We start from the raw sequence: 22,541 nt of genomic DNA, 5'->3' as shown, positions 1-22,541 counted from the left end.
TAGCTAACAGACCACACACAAACATACAGACAGTGACACATTTAAAAACTGTAATATCTTATGCTTCACGGAGTTGTGGCTGAATGAACACATTATCAACATACAGCTGGCTGGTTAAACGCTGTATCGGCAGGATAGAACAGTGGTGTCTGGTAAGACAAGGGGTGGCGGACTATGTATATTTGTAAACAACAGCTGATGCACGATATTTAAGGAAGTCTCAAGGATTTGCTCGCCTGAGGTAGAGTATCTCACGATAAGCTGTAGATCACACTATCTACCTAGAGAGTTTTCATCTGTATTTTTTGTAGCTGTCTACATACCACCACAGAGCGATGCTGGAACTAAGACCGCTCTCAATGAGCTGTATTCCGCCATAAGCAAACAGGAAAATGCTCACCCAGAGGCTGCGCTCCTAGTGGCCGGGGACTTTAATGCAGGGAAACTTAAATCAGTTTTCCCAAATTTATATCTGATGTTAAATGTGCAACCAGAGGGGAAAAAACTCCAGACCACCTTTACTCCACACACAGAGACGCATACAAAGCTCGCCTACGCCCTCCATTTGGCAAATCTGACCATAATTCTATTCTCCTGATTCCTGCTTACAACCAAAAATTTAAACAGGAAGCACCAGTGACTCAGTCAACAAAAAAGTGGTTAGATGAAGCAGATGCTAAGCTACAGGACTGTTGTGCTAGCACACTGGAATATGTTCCAGGATTCTTCCAATGGCATTGAGGAGTACAATCAATCATTGGCTTCATCAATAAGTGCAACGATGACGTCGTCCCCACAGTGACCGTACGTACATACCCCAACCAGAAGCCATGGATTACAGGCAACATCGGCACTGAGCTAAAGGGTAGAGCTGCCCCTTTCAATGAGCGGGACTCTAACCCGGAAGCTTATAAGAAATCCCGCTATGCCCTCCGACGAACCATCAAACAGGCAAAGCATCAATACAGGACTAAGATTGAATTGTACTAACCCGGCTCTGACACTCGTCGGATGTGGCAGGGCTTGCAAACCATTACAGACTACAAAGGGAAGCACAGCTGCCCAGATATACGAGACTACCTGACGAGCTAAACTACTTCTATGCTCACTTCGAGGCAAATAACACTGAAACATGCATGAGAGCAACAGCTGTTCCGGATGACTGTGTGATCACGCTCTCTGCAGCCGATGTGAGTAAGACCTTTAAACAGGTCAACATTCACAAGGCCGCAGGGCCAAACGGATTACCAGGACCTGTACTGCGAACATGCGCTGACCAACTGGCAAGTGTTTTCACTGACATTTTCAACCTCTCCCTGTCCAAGTCGGTAATACTAACATGTTTTAAGCAGACCACCATAGTCCCTGTGCCCAAGAACACTAAGGTAACCTGCCTAAATGACTACCAAACCGTAGTACTCACGTCTGTAGCCATGAAGTGCATTGTAAGGCTGGTCATGGCTCACATCAACACCATTATCCCAGAAACCCTAGACCCACTCCAATTTGCATACATCCCTAACAGATCCACAGATGATGCAATCTCTATTGCACTCCACACTGCCCTTTCCCACCTGGACAAAAGGAACACCTATGTGAGAATGTTATTCATTGACTACAGCTCAGCGTTCAACACCATAGTGCCCTCAAAGCTCATCAATAAACTAAGGACCTTGGGACTAAACACCTCTCTCTGCAACTGGATCCTGGACTTCCTGACGGGCCGCCCCCAGGTGGTAAGGGTAGGTAACAACACATCCGCCAGGCTGATCCTCAACACAGGGGCCCGTCAGGGGTGCATGCTCAGTCCCCTCTTGTACCCCCTTTTCACTCATAACTGCACGGCCAGGCACGACTCCAACACCATCATTAAGTTTGCTGATGACACAACAGTGGTAGGCCTGATCACCGACAACGACTAGTATGTCTATTTCTATGTTCGTGCTAATATGGTTCCCAATTAGAGGCAGCTGTTTATCTTTGCCTCTGATTGGGGATCATATTTAGGTAGCCATTTCCCCACCTGTGTTTTGTGGGATATTGTTTGCGTTTAGTTGCCTGTGTGCACGTCATGACTTCACGTTTCGTTGTTTCTTTATTGTTTTGTTTGTTTCATGGAGATTTAAAATATGTGGAACTATACTCACGCTGCGCCTTGGTCCGCTCATTACGACGATCGTGACAACAACAATACACACAAATCGAAAGTAAAAGAATGGAGTTAAGAAATATATACATTTTAGGACGAGCAATGTCAGAGTGGCATTGACTAAAATACAGTAGAATAGAATACAGTATATACATATGAAATGAGTAAAGCAGTATGTAAACATTATAAAAGTGACTAGTGTTCCATTATTAATGACCAGTGATTCCATGCCTATGTACAGTTGAAGTCGGAAGTTTACATACACTTAGGTTGGAGTCATTCAAACTTGTTTTTCAACCACTCCYCAAATTTCTTGTTAACAAACTATAGTTTTGGCAAGTCGGTTAGGACATCTACTTTGTGCATGACACAAGTCATTTTTCCAACAATTGTTTGCAGACAGATTATTTCACTTATAATTCACTGTATCACAATTCCGGTGGGTCAGAAGTTTACATTACACTAAATTGACTGTGCCTTTAAACATGTCATGGCTTTAGAAGCTTCTGATAGGCTAATTGACATTATTTGAGTCAGCTGGAGGTTACCTGTGGATTGATTTTCAAGGCCTACCTTCAAACTCAGTGCCTCTTTACTTGACATCATGGGGAAATCAAAAGAAATCAGCCAAAACCTCAGAAGAAAAATAATATAGACCTCCCACAAGTCTGGTCACATTGGAGCAATTTCAAAACCCTGAAGGTATCCATGTTCATCTGACAAACAATAGTACCGCAAGTATAAACACCATCCCGGACCAGCAGCCCCGTCATACCGCACAACAGGAGACCGTTCTGTCTCCTAGAGATGAACGTACTTTAATGGCCGAAAAGTGCAAATCCAATCACCAGGGAACAACAGCAAAGACCTTGGTGATGAGTGCAGGAGAAACAGACAAAAGTATCTATATCCACAGTAAAACGAGTTCCTAATCGACATAATCTAAAGGCTGCCTCAGCAAGCGAAGAAGGCCACTTGCTCAAAACCGCATAAAAAGCCAGGATACGGTTTAACTGCACATGGGACAAAGATCAGACTTTTTGGAAGAAATGTCTTACTTGAATTAAACAAAAATAGAAAACTGTTTTGCCATAATGACCATCGTTAGTTTGGAGAAAAAAGGGGGAGGCTTGACATGCCAAAAGAACACCATCCCAACCGTGAAAGCCACTGGGGTGGCCAGCATCCATTTGGGGGTGCTTGGCTGCAGAGGGACGTGGTGCACTTCACAAAATAGATGGCAGCGCATGAGGCAGGAAAAATTTATGTGGATATATTGAAAGCAACATCTCAATGACAGGGCAGTCAGGAAGTAAAGCTTGTCCAAATGGGTCTTCCAAATGACAATGACCCCAAGCATACTTCCAAAGTTGTGGCAAAATGGCTTAAGGACAACAAAGTCAAGGTATTGGAGTGGCCATCACAAAGCCCTGACCTCAATCCTATAGAAAATTAGTGGGCAAAACTGAAAAAGTGTGTGTGAGCAAGGAGGCCTACAAACCTGACTCAGTTACAGCAGCTCTGTCAGGAGGAATAGGCCAAAATTCACCCAACTTATTGTGGGAAGCTTGTGGAAGGTAACCCGAAACGTTTGACCCAAATTAACTTCTCTGCTCTACGGATCCCTTTTACGGGATCATTTTCCTAAACAACCGCTGAATTGCAGGGCGCAAAATATTACAAAAAATATTTATAATCATGCAATCACAAGTGAAATATACCAAAACACAGCTTAGCTTGTTGTTAATCCACCTATCGTGTCAGAATTTGAAAATATGCTTTACAGAGAAAGAAATCCAAGCTTTTGTGAGTGTATCAATCAATGCTTGAACAGCTAGCCCCAAATTAGCATGGTCACGAAAGTCAGAAAAGCAATAAAATTAATCGCTTACCTTTGATAATCTTCGGATGTTTGCACTCACGAGACTCCCAGTTACACAATAAATGTTATTTTTGTTTGATAAATATTACTTTTATAACAACAAAACGCCATTTGGGTTGCGCGTTATGTTCAGAAAACTACAGCCTCGTTCCGGTCCTGAAAGGCAGAAGAAAATTCTCAAACGTATCAGATTAAAAATATTACAAAAAATATTTATAATCATGCAATCACAAGTGAAATATACCAAAACACAGCTTAGCTTGTTTTAATCCACCTATCGTGTCAGATTTAGAAAATATGCTTTACAACGAAAGCAATCTAAGCTTTTGTGAGTGTATCAATCAATGCTAGAACAGTTAGCCTTATATTAGCTTGGTTAGCTTGGTCACGAAAGTCAGAAAAGCAATAAAATTAATCGCTTACCTTTGATAATCTTCGGATGTTTGCACTCACGAGACTCCCAGTTACACAACAAATGTTCTTTTTGTTCAATAAATATTACTTTTATAACAAAAAAACGCCATTTGGGTTGCGCGTTATGTTCAGAAAACCAAAGCCTCGTTCCGTTCTACGAAAATTCCAAAAAGTATCTGTAATGGTTGTAGAAACATGTCAAATGTTTTTTATAATCAATCCTCAGGTTGTTTTTAACAAACATAATCGATAATATTTTTGTAACCTATTCAATAAGAGAGAAAAAGAACATGGAGAGCTACCTTCTCGCGTGCAGGAACTAATCAGAGGACACCTGACTACTTTTGAAGAATCTCGCTCATTTTTCAAAATAAAAGCCTGAAACTATGTCTAAAGCCTGGTCACAGCCTGAGGAAGCCATTGGAAAAGAAATCTGGTTGATACCCCTTTAAATGGAAGAAAGACGGGCCAGGAAACACAGATAAAAAAATAAAAGAAATCACTTCCGGGTTAGATTTTCTCAGGTTTTCGCTTGCAGAATCAGTTTTGTTATACTCACAGACAATATTTTGACAGTTTTGGAAACTTTGGAGTGTTTTCTATCCTAATCTGTAAATTATATGCATATTCTACGATTTGGACCTGAGAAATAGTCTGTTTACCTTGGGAACGTTATTTAAAAAATATATATACAGTGGGGAGAACAAGTATTTGATACACTGCCGATTTTGCAGGTTTTCCTACTTACAAAGCATGTAGAGGTCTGTAATTTTTATCATAGGTACACTTCAACTATGAGAGACGGAATCTAAAACAAAAATCCAGAAAATCACATTGTATGATTTTTAAATAATTAATTTGCATTTTATTGCATGACATAAGTATTTGTTGATATCATCAGTAAAAAGGGCAGAACTTAATATTTGTACAGAATCCGTTTGTTTGCGATTATTACAGAGATTCATGTTACGGGTTTTTTTTTCCCGTAAATGGTTCGCGTTTGTGGGAAAAAACTTAGGGGTTTGCACACACTGCGCAGGGATTTTGGCCCAGCTCCTCCCTACAGATCTTCTCTCCAGATCCTTCAGGTGTTCGGGGCTGTCCCTGGGCAATACGGACTTTCAGCTCCCTCCATAAGATTTTTGTTGGGTTCAGTTGGAGACTGGCTAGGCCACTCCAGGACCTTGAAGATGCTTCTTACGGAGGCCACTCCTTAGTTGCCATGGCTGTGTGCTTCGTGTCGTTGTCATGCTGGAAGACCCAGCACGACCCATCTTCAATGCTCTTTACTGAGGAAGGAGGTTGTTGGCCAAGATCTCGCGATACCATGGCCCCATCCATCCTCCCCTCAATACGTGCAGTCGTTCCTGTCCCCTTTGCAGAAAAAAGCATCCCCAAAAGAATTGATGTTTCCACCTCCATGCTCACGGTTGGGATGGTGTTCTGGTTGTTGTACTTCATAACTTCCTTTCCTCAAACATGGGCGAGTGGAGTTTAGACCAAAAGCTCTATTTTTGTCTCATCAGACCACCATGACCTTCTCCCATTCCTCCTCTATCATCCAGATGGTCATTGGCAAAACTTCAGACAGGCCTGGACATTGCACTCGGCTTAAGCAGGGGACCTTTTGCGTGTGCGCTGCAGGATTTTAATTCCTGACGGCGGTAGTGTGTTACTAATGTTTTTCTTTGAACTTGTCGGTCCCAGCTCTGGCTTCAGGTCATTGACAGGTCCTGCCGTGTCGTAGTTCTGGGCTGATCCTCACCTTCCTCATGATCATTGATGCCCCACGAGGTGAAATCTTGCAATGGAGCCCCGACCGAGGGTGTGATTGACCGTCATCTTGAACTTCTTCCATTTTCTAATAATTGTGCCAACAGTTGTTTCCTTCTCACCAAGCTGCTTGCCTATTTCCTGTAGCCCATCCCAGCCTTGTGCAGTCTAACAATTTTATCCCTGATGTCCTTACACAGCTCTCTGGTCTTGGCCATTGTGGAGAGGTTGGAATCTGTTTGATTGAGTGTGTGGACAGGTGTCTTTTATACAGGTAACGAGATCAAACAGGTGCAGTTAATACAGGTAATGAGTGGAGAACAGGAGGGCTTCTTAAAGAAAAAACTAACAGGTCTATGAGAGCCGGAATTCTTACTGTGTGGTAGGTGATCAAATACTTATGTCATGCAATAAAATGCAAATTAATTATTTAAAAATCATACAATGTGATTTTCTGGATTTTTGTTTTAGATTCCGTCTGCTCACAGTTTAAGGTTGTACCTATGATAAAAATTACAGACCTCTACATGCTTTGTAAGTAGGAAAACCTGCAAAATCGGCAGTGTATCAAATACTTGTTCTCCCCACTGTATATCTGACCCCTAGCGTCAAGAGGTTATTAAATGTATTTGGCTAAGGTGTATGTAAACTTCCTACTTCAACTGTATATCGGGCAGCAGCCTCTAAGGTGCAGAGTTGAGTAACGGGGTGGTAGCCGGCTAGTAATGACTATTTAACTGGTTGATGTCCTTGATGATCTTTTTGGCCTTCCTGTGACATCGGGTGCTGTAGGTGTCCTGGAGGGCAGGCAGTGCACCCTCTGGAGAGCCTTGCGGTAGCGGTCAGTGCAGTTGCCGTACCAGGCGATGATACAGCCCAACAGGATGCTCTCAATTGTGCATCTGTACAAGTTTGTGAGGGTCTTAGTGGCCAAGCCAAATTTCTTCAGCCTCCTGAGGTTGAAGAGACGCTGTTGCGCATTCTTCACCACACTGTCTGTGTGGGTGGACCATTTCAGATCGCCGGTGACGTGTACGCCGAGGAACTTGAAGCGTTTCACCTTCTCCACTGAGGTCCCATCGATGTGGATAGGGGTGTGCGCTCTCTGCTGTTTCCTGAAGTCCACGCAAAGGAGGCCCTCAACGTAAGAAGAATGGAGGCAATTGTTGGAAAAGATTAACATTGTTTAGTGCTCCCTAGTGGCGCAGCATTCTAAGGCACTGCATCGCAGTGCTTGAGGCTTCACTACAGACCTAAGTTCGATCCCAGGCGGTGTCATAACCGGGCTTGACTGGGAGTCCTATAGGGCGGTGCACAATTGGCCCAGCGTCGCCCGGGTTAGGGGAGGGTTTGGCCGGGGGGGGGGGAGCTTTACTTGGCTCATCGTGCTCTAGCGACTCCTTGTGGTGGGCTGGGCGCCTGCAGGATGACTTTAATCATCTGTTGAGCGTTGTTTCCTCCGACACATTGGTGCAGCTGGCTTCCGGATTAAGCGGGTGGGTGTTAAGAAGTGCAGTTTGGCGACCTTTGTCTCTCTCGAGCCCGTTGGTGAGTTGCAGCGATGAGACAAGATTGTAATTGGATCGCAATTGGATATCACGAAAATGGGGAGAAAAAGGGGTTAAAACACAAAAAATTTAAAATAAATAAATAATAGATTAACTTTGTTTATCTAATGTTTTTCTGTGTTGTCTTATGTGACCTATGTTAGCAGATGATTGCGAATGGCTTATAAGTGCTTGTCTTTATTTTCTAAAAGGTTACGTGGTGGAGAAAATGGCTGCAACAAAAAAGAGGATCTGAAGATCATTCAGTTTTGACTTAACTAAGATATGACCTCAAAGGGATTAACGAAAGTGTAAATATGTAATTTAATATGTAATTAATTGGGGGAAAAATGCAATTACGTTTGTATAAGCTTATTATGTATTGTTTGATGATATAACTGCAGTTAAGAATCTTGAGGAAATAACATGTGCACTAGTGTAGTAGGGACACAGTAGTGAAACAAGAAGATGTCAATTGTGATTTTGAATAYGCAAACTGTACTAAATGTGTCAGTTTTCAATAGTAATTCAAAATGGTTTATGTATGAAATTAAGGATCAGGAGCAATTTAGTTGTGATTAGTAGTGACACAACACTAAACGCACAAATGTCAGTAGTAATTCAATAAGCATTGAGTAGGCATACTGTACAGCAGTACTGTACAGCAGTAATGTGTAGGCATTACATAGTAATTCAATAGTGAAATTGTAGGAATTGTGTAGTTATGCAGGTTTTAAGTAGTAGATACCCAAAGGCTCAGTAGTTACACAGTAGTCATTAAGGGAGAATTATATAATGATTTGAATAGGAAATATAGTGTTCACCAATAGTGAAACATCCCAATTTATCACTCATTACTACTTAAATTAGTACATAAATCACTGCTGGTTTGCTACACATCTCTATAGCAAACAAGTAGTAAAACCAGTAGGTTTTGTGTAGATCTTGTGCAGTAGTGATGTTAGTAAGTGACAGATCGAAATTTACTGGGGGGCAGGGGTGGTCCAAAATAGGGGAGGGTTGTCAAACTTTGTTTTTTGCTTTGGGTGGGTTGTGTGGTTTTTTATTGGGCACAGGGCAGTGTAGTGCATTTTTTTCCCTGGTTTACATTCACTCTTCTGCTCATATTTTCTCTATAAACAATGGCTTGACTTACTTTTGATATTATCCTGAATAAAGTTGAGACATGTTTGTTATGGTGTGGCAATTATTAAACTTTACAGTTGCTTCTTCAGGCCTATGATGCGCCCTGGTGCGCCCTTGTGCTCCAGCTAACTCCGACAGTTGAACTTGAGGGAGGAAGTCTGTTTCAGGCCCACCATGGTTTCTCTAATAATCTAACAATACAATGCTTAGCTTTATACAAAATATTCAGATCGAAAATGAACAAACTAGCCTCCTTCTGTACGTCTATAGCAGACGCAGTAGCCATCGAACATAAAGTCGTAGATTGCCACCGGCATATCTCTATAGTTCTGGGGTTAGGCCCAAGCTTCTATTCCTTTATACAGGCTTTATATATTTTTTTATTTAACCTTTATTTAACTAGTAGGCAAGTCAGTTTAAGAACAAATTCTTATTTACAATGACGGCCTACCCCGGCCAAACCCTAACAGCGCTGGGCCAATTGTGCGCCACCCTATGGGACTCCCAATCACAACCGGTTGTGATGCAGCCTGGAATCGAACCAGGGTCGGTGGTGAAATGCAGTGCCTTAGACTGCTGCGCCACTCGGGAGCCCGAGTAAACAGTGCCTTCGGAAAGTATTCAGACCCCTTGACGTTTCCCACATTTTGTTAACTTACAGCCTTATTCTAAAATGTATTAAATAGTTTCCCACCCCCTCATCAATATACACACAATACCCCATAATGACAAAGCAAAAAAACTGAAATTTTACATAAGTGTTCAGAGCCTTTACTCAGTACTTTGTTGATGCACCTTTGGCAGCAATTACAGCCTCAAGTCTTCTTGGGTATGACACTACAAGCTTGGTACAACTGTATTTGGGGAGTTTATCCCATTCTTCTCTGCAGATCCTCTCAAGCTCTGTCAGGTTGGATGGGGAGCGTTGCTGCACAGCTATTTTCAGGTCTCTCCAGAGATGTTCAATCAGGTTCAAGTCCGGGCTCTGGCTGGGCCACTCAAGGACATTCAGAAACTTGTCCCGAAGCCACTCCTGCATTGTCTTGGCTGTGTGCTTAGGGTCGTTGTCCTGTTGGACGGTGAACTTTTGCCCCAGTCTGAGGCCCTGAGCACTCCTGAGCAGGTTTTCATCAAGGATCTCTCTGTACGTTGCTCCGCTTATCTTTCCCTCGATCCTGGCTAGTCTCCCAGTCTCTGCCGCTGATAAACATCCCCAAAGCATGATGCTGTCACCACCATGCTTCACAGTAGGGATGGTGCCAGGTTTCATCCAGACGTGATGCTTGGCATTCAGGCCAAAGAGTTCAATCTTGGTTTCATCAGACCAGAGAATCTTGTTTCTCGTGGTCTGAGAGTCTTTAGGTGCCTTTTGGCAAACTCCAAGTGGCTTCCGTCTGGCCACTCTACCATAAAAGCCTGATTGGTGGAGTGCTGCAGAGATCGTTGTCCTTCTGGAAGGTTCTCCAATATCCACAGAAGAAATCTGGAGCTATGTCAGAGTTCTTACTAACCTCCCTGACCAAGGCCCTTCTTCCTTGATTGCTCAGTTTTGCCGGGCGGCCAGCTCTAGGAAGTCTTGGTGGTTCCAAACTTCTTCCATTTAAAAATGATGGGGGCCACTGTGTACTTGGGGACCTTTAATGCTGCAGAGATTTTTTGGTACCCTTCCCCAGATCTGCGCCTAAACACAATCCTGTCTCGGAGCTCTATGAACAATTCCTTCGACCTCATGGCTTGGTTTTTTGTCAACTGTGGGACCTTATATAGACAGGTGTGTGCCTTCCAATCAATAAAATTTAGCAAAGGTGGACTCCAATCAAGTTGTAGAAACATCTCAAGGATGATCAATGGAAACAGGATGGGCCTGAGCTCAATTTCTAGTCTCAGAGCAAAGTGTCTGAATACTTATGTAAATAAGGTATTTCTGTTTATTATTTTTAATACATTTGCAAAAATAAAATAAAAAACTGTTTTCGCTATGTCATTATGGGTTGTGTGTAGATTGATGAGGGAAAAAAGTAATTTAATCCGTTTTAGAATAAGGTTGTAACGTAACAAAATGTGGAAAAGGTCAGGGGGTCTGAATACTTTCTGAATGCACTGTATATCTGTCCAGTATACGAAGTGTAAACTTTAGGCTAAAGTTGAGTCAATGTCAGTGATATCAGCATGAGTTAATTTGGGTAGTGCAATGTCCCTGACTTGTTTGTCTGTTTTCTGTTGTTTGTGGGCTCTGTCCTTCCCTTAGGAGTAATGTGGTCCCTGGGATGTGCTGCAATCTTATTTTCTGTTGTGAATTATTGATGAACTTTCTGTAATGACTTCAGTAATGACATATCCTAATTGCCTTTATGTGAGAAAACAAGAGTCAAAGGTTAAAGAAAATGGTAAAGCATTTGTTTTCTGAAATCAATTAGTCCTACATTAATAATCTATGGCCTGGGTTGGTAAATGGAAGTGTAATGAAGTGTGGTACTGTTGTTGTATCATCACGCCTGTATTTCTGTGGAGGAACAAGGGTTTGTTGTAATCTTTCAACATGCTTGCTTGTCAGGGATCAGTGGTCAAAGGCTAAAATAATTGAACCCACTGGCAAAGGTACAGTTGTCTAGCATATCCTGTCTTCCACCTGACCTTAAATGTAATTTACTGTCATCCAAATGGAAAGAATTGTAAACAATCCTACAGCCATGTTGTTGACATTACAAGGAGCGGTAGGGGTGTTACAGCAGGAGTTGTAAGTAGGCACAACCGGGTCTCAAAGCAATTTGTATTATTCTGTATGTACACTACCATTCAAAAGTTTGGGGTCACTTAGAAATGTCCTTGTTTTTGAAAGAAAAGCAATTTTTTTCTCCATTAAAATAACATAAAATTGTTCAGAAATACAGTGTAGACATTGTTAATGTTGTAAATGACTATTGTAGCTGGAAACGGCTGATTTGTAATGGAATATCTACATAGGCGTACAGAGGCCCATTATCAGCAACCATCACTCCTGTGTTCCAATGGCACGTTGTTATAACTAATCCAAGTTTATCATTTTAAAAGGCTAATTGATCATTAGAAAACCCTTTTGCAATTATGTTAGCACAGCTGAAAACTGTTATGCTGATTAAAGAAGCAATAAAACTGGCCTTCTTTAGACTAGTTGAGTATCTGGAGCATCGGCATTTTGGGTTCGATTACAGGATAAAAATGGCCAGAAACAAAGTACTTTCTTCTGAAACTCGTCAGTCTATTCCTGTTCTGAGAAATGAAGGCTATTCCATGCGAGAAATTGCCAAGAAACTGAAGATCTCGTACAACTCTGTGTACTACTCCAATCACAGAACAGCGCAAACGGGCTCTAACCAGAATAGAAAGAGGAATAGGAGGCCCCGGTGCACAACTGAGCAAGAGGACAAGTACATTAGAGTGTCTAGTTTGAGAAACATATACTGTAAGTGGTAACACTGTATAAAGACCCACTTAGACACAGCAGACTAAGGTCATTCAAAGAGAGAGGGATGTGAGCTGTAGTGGTATCTCACTTGGAGGCTACCAGTTTGTCAAGCTGGGCGAAATGAAAAGTACATGATAATGATACATGAATTAGGAGGCTCTTCCAATTGTTGCGGCATAAGGGAATGATTAAAAAAAAGAAGGAGAAAAACACACAACCTTTATGGGCACATCCAATATTGACAATGAACAATGTGCTGTAACCCTCACGTGCAGTTGCCAAGAGACTAGATCACCTTGTTGTCCTGTGATTGGTAACTAGATGGACACGTGATGGTGTTATGTTGTGTTTGTGTGAACGCTTTATATGAAGACGAGGACAGGCAAATCCACCATTCACTCCACTCACTCCACGAAACTCAGAGAAACACCAACACAGGGACCCTCTGACTCATTGTTAGGATTTCTTCTCTCAATATAGACTTATCCTAAAAGAATACATTTACAATATGATGTGTGTTGATTACATCTTGAGTGTATCTTTAGATTTGATCTGTTTTGTTTCCTATCAAGAGTATGGCTACATTTATGTTTGCAAGTCTAGATCATACATTTATGGACTTATATTACACTTAACCTGTGTTATTTCTCTACAGATATGACATCACTCTGAGACCATGTATAATACAACAGGAGCTACCATTCAGAGGCTGTATGGGATGCCTGTGAAGGCTGTCCTGTACATGACACCATGCCTTCTCTTCCTCTATGTAAACGGTGTCATGCTATTCACCTTGATGAGTATGCCTGTCTTTCAGGAAACCACTCGCTATATTCTATTTGGCCATTTGCTTTTCTCTGATTCTCTCCACCTTACTATGAGTATGGTGATGTATATGCTTGCTGTGACCAGACTGACGATGATTAGCTATGTTTGTATGGTTATTTCTTGTTCTGCGGGAATCATTGCAATAATCTCCCCTTTCAACCTGGCTGTGATGTCACTGGAGAGGTATGTGGCCATCTGCTTCCCACTGAGACACACTCAGATTGCCACCTGCAGGAGGACACATGTGGCCATCGCTGTGATGTGGGTCCTGGGCTCCTTAAACTCTCTCATTGAAGTTTTTGTATTTGTTACAATTGAGTCTACACCTTTTACTCTGCAGATTTTCTGTAGCAGGTACAGTCTATACACACAACAGATTTATATAGAGTTAAACATAGCTTTCACCACTTTGAATTTTGTGACAGTAGGTGTCATCATTATCTACACGTACATCGCCATCCTGGTCACAGCTAGGTCTGTTTCCTCTGACAAGACTTCAGCCAGTAAGGCCCACAAAACAGTGCTCCTACACCTGATTCAGCTGGGCCTGTGTCTCTCCTCCACCCTCTTTAATACGATTAACACCCTGATTCGCTGGCACATGGACCCTGTGGTAGGGTTGCATATTCAGTATGTTCTGTTTCTAGGCCTCATAATCTTCCCCAGGTTTCTGAGTCCCCTCATATAGGCCTGAGAGACCCAACATTCAAACACATCTTCAAATATTATTTTACCTTCGGCTTCGGAAACTCAGTAAAGCCAGTGGTGATTGTATCATGACGTACTACAAAGATACAGAGATCTGTGTATGTACTGTATGTGCTTTTCAGTCACTTGTACCTTGAGTGATTGTTTTCTAAATAAATTCAAACAGTACTTTAAAACCATTTAATTATAATACATAGGAAAGTTGTTCTGGACTATGGTAGATGAAGAATCAATGTCAGGTGTGCTCCCTCTCCGGCCTCTAGGTCATCAGGCTGCTCGTTATGGCGCACACCTGTCAGCATCGTTACGCACACCTGCGCGTCATCAGACTCACCTGCACTCCATCACCTCCTTGACTACCTGCCCTATATACGTATGTCACTTCCTTTGGTACCTTCCCCATTGTTTCTGTTTCAGTTTCATGTCTGTGTGCTGTTTGAGTTTCTTGTTTTGTTTTATGTTCCGTTTATTTATTAAAACACTCACTCCCTGAACTTGCTTCCCGACTCTCAGCGCACATCGTTACAATCAATCTATCTTTTTAGTCTGTTAGAGTGTTTATCTGGTCAGTATGTTAGTGTATTATGTCTGTTTGTAACAGTGTATTATATGTGAAAATGTGTGTCACGGCTGTCGTCCTCTTCTTCCTCTGAAGAGGTGTAACAAGGATCGGACCAATACGCAGCGTGGTAGGTGTCCATGTTTTAATAGGGAAAACTGAACATGAACACAAATACAAAAACAATAAACGTGAACAAACCGAAACAGTCCCGTGTGGCACAAACACTGACACAGGAAACAATCACCCACAAAATACCCAAAGAACATGGCTGCCTAAATATGGTTCCCAATCAGAGACAACGATAAACACCTGCCTCTAATTGAGAACCAATCTAGGCAACCATAGACTTACATAAACACCTATAATGAACACAACCCCATAACTCTACAAAAAAAACCTAGACAGTACAAACACCCTAGACGAGACAAAAACACACAAACCACCCTCGTCACACCCTGACCTAACCAAAATAATAAAGAGAACAAAGATAACTAAGGCCAGGGCGTGACAGTGTGATCGTATTATAAATTGTATTAAAAATTTTAAGGGCTCTTGGAAGATTAGTCCAACTGAGGACTAAAAGAGATCCTACTAAAATCAAATCAAATACTGTATAGAAGCACCTTTGGCAGCGATTACAGCTGTGAGCAGAGGTGGCCCGTCATTCAGGGCAGGTGGGGCAGAGTATTGAGCCCCGCATTTTTAGCAAACATTGGCTGTTTTGCATGTTATGTTGGCATTAATAGGTGTCACATATCAGTTTGCAAACATTGCAAAAAATACTATATATCATTGAGTTAATAAAGCCGCATACAAACATGGTTTATTTTTTGTTTTCTTGAGTAAGACAGCTCCAAAATGCAGGTGTTTCAGCCTAGCTCAGTGCTTTCTGTGGTAGTTGCGCCGTGATTGGATCAGTGTTCTGTCACTCATGGGGACTTCACGTCACTGCCAAGTGTAAGAGGAGACATTGCAAATTCTAGCCCTTCGGCTGCTGCCATAGAAGTGCCCATCCAAGAAGGCTCAAGGTCATTGGCCACAGATAAAATTACGTCAAATCATGTTATATGTACAGTAGCTTTGATTGTAGTGATCATGTCAACATCATAGTTTCACAATCTTAGCTAGCAGTCATCATCATGAATCCAGTCAACCATCTATTGGCAAATCCTGTATAATCCTTGTCATATAAAAATAAATAATGAAGAGTACAGGAGGGGACTGAGTGGCTCTCCGCAGCCGATGTGAGTAAGACTTTTAAACAGGTCAACATTCACAAGGCCGCAGGGCCAGACGGATTACCAGGACATGTATTCAAAGCATGCGCTGACCAACTGGCAAGTGTCTTCACTGACATTTTCAACCTCTCCCTGACCAAGTCAGTAATACCAACATGTTTCAAGCAGACCACCATAGTCCCTGTGCCCAAGGAAGAGAAGGTACCCTGCCTAAATGATTACCACCCCATGGCACTCACGTCAGTAGCCATGAAGTGCTTTGAAAGGCTGGTCATGGCTCACATCAACAGCATCCTCCCGGACACCCTAGACCCACTCAAATTTGCATACCGCCCCAACAGATCCACAGATAATGCAATCTCAATCGCACTCCACACTTCCCTTTCTCACCTGGACAAAAGGAACACCTATGTGAGAATGCTGTTCATTGACTACAGCTCAGCCTTCAACACCATAGTGCCCACGAAGCTCATCACTAAGCTAAGGACTCTGGGACTAAACACCTCCCTCTGGAACTGGATCCTGGACTTCCTGACAGGCCTCCCCCAGGTGGTAAGAGTAGGCAACAACACGTCCACCACACTGATCCTCAACACTTAGTCCCCTCCTGTATTCCCTGTTCACCCACAACTGCGTGGCCAAACACGACTCCAACACCATCGTTAAGTTTGCTGACAACACAACAGTGGTAGGCCTGATCACCGACAACGATGACATGGCCTATAGGGAGGAGGTCAGAGAAGTGGCAGTGTGGTGCCAGGACAACAACCTCTCCCTCAAGTGAGCAAGACAAAGGAGCTGATCGTGGACTACAGGAAAAGGCGGGCTGAACAGGCCCCCATTAACATCGACGGGGCTGTAGTCGAGAGTTTCAAGTTCCTTGGTGTCCACATCACCAACGATCTATCATGGTCCAAACACACCAAGACAGTCGTGAAGAGGGCACGACATAACCTTTTCCCCCTCAGGAGACTGAAAAGATTTGGCATGGGTCTCCAGATCCTCAAAAGGTTCTACAGCTGCTTCATCGAGAGCAGCCTGACCGGTTGCATCACCGCCTGGTATGGCAACTGCTCGGCAGTTGGCCCAGGATATCACTGGGGCCAAGCTTCCTGCCATCAAGAGGAAAGCCCATAAAATTGTCAGACTCCAGTCACCCAAGTTATAGACTGTTTTCTCTGCTACCGCACGGCAAGCGATACCGGAGCGCCAAAAGGCTCCTCAACAGCTTCTACCCCCAAGCCATAAGACTGCTGAACAATTAATAAAATCGGCAACGGACAATTTACATTGACCCCGCCCCCCCTCCCTTTTGTACACTGCTGCTACTCGCTGTTTATTATCTATGCATAGTCACTTCACCCCATCTACATGTACAAATTACCTCAACTAACCTGTACCCCCGCACACTGACTCAGTACCGGTGCCCCCTGTATATAGCATCGTTATTGTTATTCTTATTGTGTTCCTTTTTATTGTTCCTTTTTATTTTAGCGTACTTGGTAAATATTTTCTTAACTCTTCTTGAGCTGCACTATTGGTTAAGGGCTTGTAAGTAAGCATTTCACGGTAAAGTCTACACTCGTTGTATTCGGCGCATGTGACAAATAAAGTTTGATTGATTTGATTTTGATTAGTATGAGTTGGGATTATGCCAGTAAATTGTTTAGCTAGCTAGCTAGCTACCTAGCTAGCTACATGTCTAAACAAAAGACTCCACTTCGGCTGGATTGTTACATTGACCCATCAAATTAACCAGGTGTGTCTGGGGGTGATTACGGCCATCTATTGTATTTCATGAACATGTGTACATGTCTAGACAATAGTGACCTGTCCACTTAGCTAGATGTGGCTGGGGGGTGGTTGTAGCATTTCCTTCACATGATCCATCAATTTAGACAAGTGTGTCGGGAACTTTTTATTTTCGATATTGCTACTATTCAAGTAACCATTTCAGTGTACCGTTCACACCTTCTGTATCCTGTGCATATAACAAATAAATGTATTTGATATGGCATGTGTTTACCACATCGCCTCACATGTGAATCCTTAAAGACATGGGTGGGGCTAAGGTTTAAGAGGGTGTGAACGATGCTGAATGGGTGTAGACAAAGAAGAGCACTACAGTAGATGTACCAAAACATTCAAGTGCCATTTTCTCAAAAGTGGGATTACGAGTTTATCAACTTTCAAAGCAGAATTTATTTTCCATTGTTCCTCAACTGCTGTGGATGATATACCATTTTCTAGTCTCTACTTTTATCCAATGTAAAAAACACAATTTTAAAAAATTGTTACATAAGACCGAATCGAGGCGGTCGGTCACAAATACACTATACTATTTAAGTTAGGGAATGTTGTAAAATAATTTATTACATTTTTTTTGTATAGTATTTACAAATAGATAAAAGATAGGACAATTCATGAAATAATAAATCCCCAAATACAAGGAACTGGAACACAAAAAGTACCCAAAGCCCAAAATTAGGCAGGAATCATCAAGGTAGAAATAAAACAAGAGGACATAAAAGGCATAGTATTTATTTTATTTTATTTTTATTTAACCTTTATTTAACCAGGTAGGCAAATTGAGAACACGTTCTCATTTACAATTGCGACCTGGCCAAGATAAAGCAAAGCAGTTCGACACATACAACAACACATAGTTACACATGGAGTAAAACAAACATATAGTCAATAATACAGTGAAAAAAAAAAATTATAATAAGTCTATATACAATGTGAGCAAGTGAGGCGAGATAAGGGAGGTGAAGGCAAACAAATATATGTATAAATAAATAAAAATATAAAAAGGCCATGGAGYCGAAGTGAGTACAACACAGCAAGTAAAATAAAAACWAAAAAACACTGGAATGGTTGGTTTGCAGRGGAAGAAAGTGCAAAGTAGAGACAGAAATAATGGGGTGCAAKGGAGCAAAATAAATTAATAAATAAATACAGTAGGTAAAGAGGTAGTTGTTTGGGCTAAATTGTAGATGGGTTATGTACAGGTGCAGTAATCTATGAGKTGCTCTGACAGCTGGTGCTTAAAGCTAGTGAGGGAGATAGGTGTTTCCAGTTTCAGAGATTTTTGTAGTTCGTTCCAGTCATTGGCAGCAGAGAACTGGAAGGAGAGGCGTCCAAAGGAAGAATTGGTTTTGGGGGTGACTAGAGCTTCATATTCGTCGCCACTCTCTCTCCCACCGCAGGAGGAGGAGGACGCGACTGTTCCTCGCGCACGACGTTAGTTTCGAAACGCGCCCAGGGCCGCCAACGAGAGTGTACAGGTGCCAGTGGTGGGTAGTATATGGGCTTTGGTGACAAAAGGATGGCACTGTGATAGACTGCATCCAATTTATTGAGTAGGGTTTTGGAGGCTATTTTGTAATGTCACACCGAAGTCGGGATTGGTAGGATGGTCAGTTTTACAAGGGTATGTTTGGCAGCATGAGTAAAGGATGCTTTGTTGCGGAATAGGAAGCCAATTCTAGATTTGACTTTGGATTGGAGATGTTTGATGTGGGTCTGGAAGGAGAGTTTACAGTCTAACCAGACACCTAGGTATTTGTAGTTGCCCACATATCTAAGTCAGAGCCGTCCAAAGTAGTGATGTTGGACAGGCGGGCAGGAGCAGGCAGCGATCGGTTGAAGAGCATGCATTTGGTTTTACTTGTATTTAAGAGCAGTTGGAGGCCACGGAAGGAGAGTTGTATGGCATTGAAGCTCGCCTGGAGGGTTGTTAACACAGTGTCAAAAGAAGGGCCAGAAGTATACAGAATAGTGTCGTCTGCGTAGAGGTGGATCAGAGAATCACCAGCAGCAAGAGCGACATCATTGATGTAAACAGAGAAGAGAGTCGGTCCAAGAATTGACCCTGTGGCACCCCATAAGACTGCCAGAGGCCCGGACAACAGACCCTCGATTTGACACACTGAACTCGATCAGAGAAGTAGTTGGTGAACCAGGCGAGGCAATCATTAGAGAAACCAAGGCTGTCGAGTCTGCCAATGAGGATGTGGTGATTGACAGAGTCAAAAGCCTTGGCCAGGTCAATGAATACGGCTGCACAGTATTGTTTCCTATCGATGGCGGTTACGATATCGTTTATGACCTTGAGCGTGGCTGAGGTGCACCCATGACCAGCTCTGAAACCAGATTGCATAGCGGAGAAGGTGTGTGTGATTCGAAATGGTCGGTAATCTGTTTGTTGACTTGGCTTTCGAAGACCTTAGAAAGGCAGGGTAGGATAGATATAGGTCTGTAGCAGTTAGGGTCAAGGGTGTCCCCCCTTTGAAGAGCGGGATAACCGCAGCTGCTTTCCAATCTTTGGGGATCTCAGACGACACGAAAGAGAGGTTGAAGAGGCTAGTAATAGGGTGGCAACAATTTCAGCAAGATAGTTTTAGAAAGAAAGGGTCCAGATTATCTAGCCCGGATGATTTGTAAGGGTCCAGATTTTGCAGCTCATTTAGAACATCAGCTGATTGTATTTGGGAGAAAGAGAAATGGGGAAGGCTTGGGCGAGTAGCAGAGGGGAGGGCAGTGCTGTTGTCCGGGGTAGGGTAGCCAGGTGGAAAGCATGGCCAGCCGTAGAAAAATGCTTATTGAAATTCTCAATTATAGTGGATTTGTCGGTGGTGACAGTGTTTTCCTATCTTCAAAGCGGTTGGAAGCTGGGAGGAGGTGTTCTTATTCTCCATGGACTTTACGGTGTCCCAGAAACTTTTTTGAATTTGTGTTGCAGGAAGCAAATTTCTGCTTGAAAAAGCTAGCCTTGGCCTGTTCTAACTGCCTGTGTATATTGGTTTCTGGCTTCCCTGAAAAGTTGCATATCACACGGGGGCTGTTCGATGCTAATGCAGAACGCCATAGGATGTTTTTTCTGTTGGTTAAGGGCAGTCAGGTCAGGAGAGAACCAGGGCTATATCTGTTCCTGGTTCTAAATTTCTTGAATGGGGCATGCTTATTCAAGATGGTGAGGAAGGCATTTAAAAAAAATGACCAGGCATCCTCTACTGACGGGATGAGATCAATATCCTTCCAGGATACCCCGGCCAGGTCGATTAGAAAGGCCTGCTCGCTGAAGTGTTTCAGGGAGCGTTTGACAGTGATGAGTGGAGGTCGTTTGACCGCTGACCCATTACGGATGCAGGCAATGAGGCAGTGATCGCTGAGATCTTGGTTGAAAACAGCAGAGGTGTATTTGGAGGGCAAGTTTGTTAGGATGATATCTATGAGGGTACCCGTGTTTACGGAATTGGGGTGGTACGGGTAGGTTCATTGATAATTTGTGTGAGATTGAGGGCATCAAGCTTAGATTGTAGGGTGGCTGGGGTGTTGAGCATGTTCAATTTAGGTCGCCTAGCAGCACTCTGAAGATAGATGGGGGGCAATCAGTTCACATATAGTGTCCAGAGCACAGCTGGGGGCAGAGGTGGTCTATAGCAGGCGGCAACGGTGAGAGACTTGTTTTTAGAGAGGTGGATTTTTAAAAAGTAGAAGTTCAAATGTTTGGGAACAGACCTTGATAGTATAACAGAACTCTGCAGGCAGTTTTGCAGTAGATTGCAACACCGCCCCTTTTGCCGTTCTATCTTGTCTGAAAATCTTGTAATTGGGGATGAAAATGTCTGAATTTTTGGTGGTCTTTCTAAGCCAGGATTCAGACACGGCTAAAACATCCGGGTTGGTAGAGTGTGCTAAAGCAGTGAACAAAGCAAACTTAGGGAGGAGGCTTCTAATGTTAACATGCATGAAGCCAAGGCTATTACGGTTACAGAAGTCATCAAAAGAGAGCGCCTGGGGAATAGGAGTGGAGCCAGGTACTGCAGGGCCTGGATTCACCTCTACATCACCAGAGGAACGAGGAGGGTAGGATAAGGGTACGGCTAAAAGCTTGAGAATTGGTCGCTAGAGCTACTAGAGCAGAGAGTAAAAGGAAGTTTCTGGGGGCGATAAAATAGTTTAAAGGAATAATGTACAGACAAAGGTATGGTAGGATGTGAATACAGTGGAGGTAAACCTAGGTATTGAGTGATGATGAGAGAGATATTGTCTCTAGAACATCATTGAAACCGGTGATGTCATCGCATATGTGGGTGGTGGAACTGAGAGGTTGGATATGGTATAGAGAGCAGGCTAGATCTCTACAGTGAAATAAGCCAATAAACACTAACCAGAACAGCAATGGACAAGGCATATTACATTAAGGAGAGGCATGCTTAATCGAGTGATCAATAAGGTCCAGTGAGTAGAGGTTGGTTGGGGTCGTGGCGATCCAGACAGCTGGCCGGGTATATGGCTATCGGTAGCAGCATAGGATGGAGGTCTGTTTGTAGATCCGTGCGTTTCCGTCGGTAGGTTAGTGGGTTCGCGTGTAGTGGGGTTTTGTTCAGATAGCAGCCGAAAGACAGCTAACGATTAGCGGCCTCAGATGAGCGTTCAGGTAACGTCGGGACGGAGGTGCCGGTTGGATAAATCCTCGGCAGATAACGTCGGCAGTCAGTCGCGGCAGTCAGTCGTGAAGGCCCGGTGGGGTTCCGTATCTGCAGCAGCAACAAAAGAAACGGGTCCGGATGGTGATGGAACTCCTCAGCTGGCTAGCTCCAGCATGATTTGAGTTTGCTCCGGGTCGACGTAAGCCAAAAGTTCACACGGTTTGCGCTAGCTAGCTGCGAAATCAAGGTGCAAGTGTCCAGAGCCTGCGGCTGGAATCCGGGGAACTGAGAGAAAAAAGTCCGGCGGAATGCTCCGGTCCGAGTCGCGTTGCACAAAAGTGCCGGTAGATTTGACGAAGGAATAGCTGATGACCACAAAACGTGGGCAGCTGACAACACCAACGCTAGCCAG

At 43.1% G+C, this 22,541-nt stretch overlaps 1 protein-coding gene across 1 annotated transcript; it reads left to right on the top strand.

The window, feature by feature from the left end:
- Positions 1-13,032: 13,032 nt before the first annotated feature.
- LOC111980887 (odorant receptor 131-2-like) lies at positions 13,033-13,872 on the top strand. Its single transcript, XM_024011932.2, has one exon. It carries the CDS (start codon positions 13,033-13,035, stop codon positions 13,870-13,872), a length of 840 nt encoding a protein of 279 aa, XP_023867700.2.
- The last annotated feature ends 8,669 nt before the right edge of the window (positions 13,873-22,541 follow it).

This window comes from Salvelinus sp. IW2-2015, linkage group LG20 (assembly GCF_002910315.2).
Source record: "Salvelinus sp. IW2-2015 linkage group LG20, ASM291031v2, whole genome shotgun sequence".
Lineage (NCBI taxonomy): Eukaryota > Metazoa > Chordata > Actinopteri > Salmoniformes > Salmonidae > Salvelinus > Salvelinus sp. IW2-2015.
The sequence above is the reverse complement of the archived record's forward strand: the minus strand, read 5'-3'. Positions and strand labels throughout refer to the sequence as shown.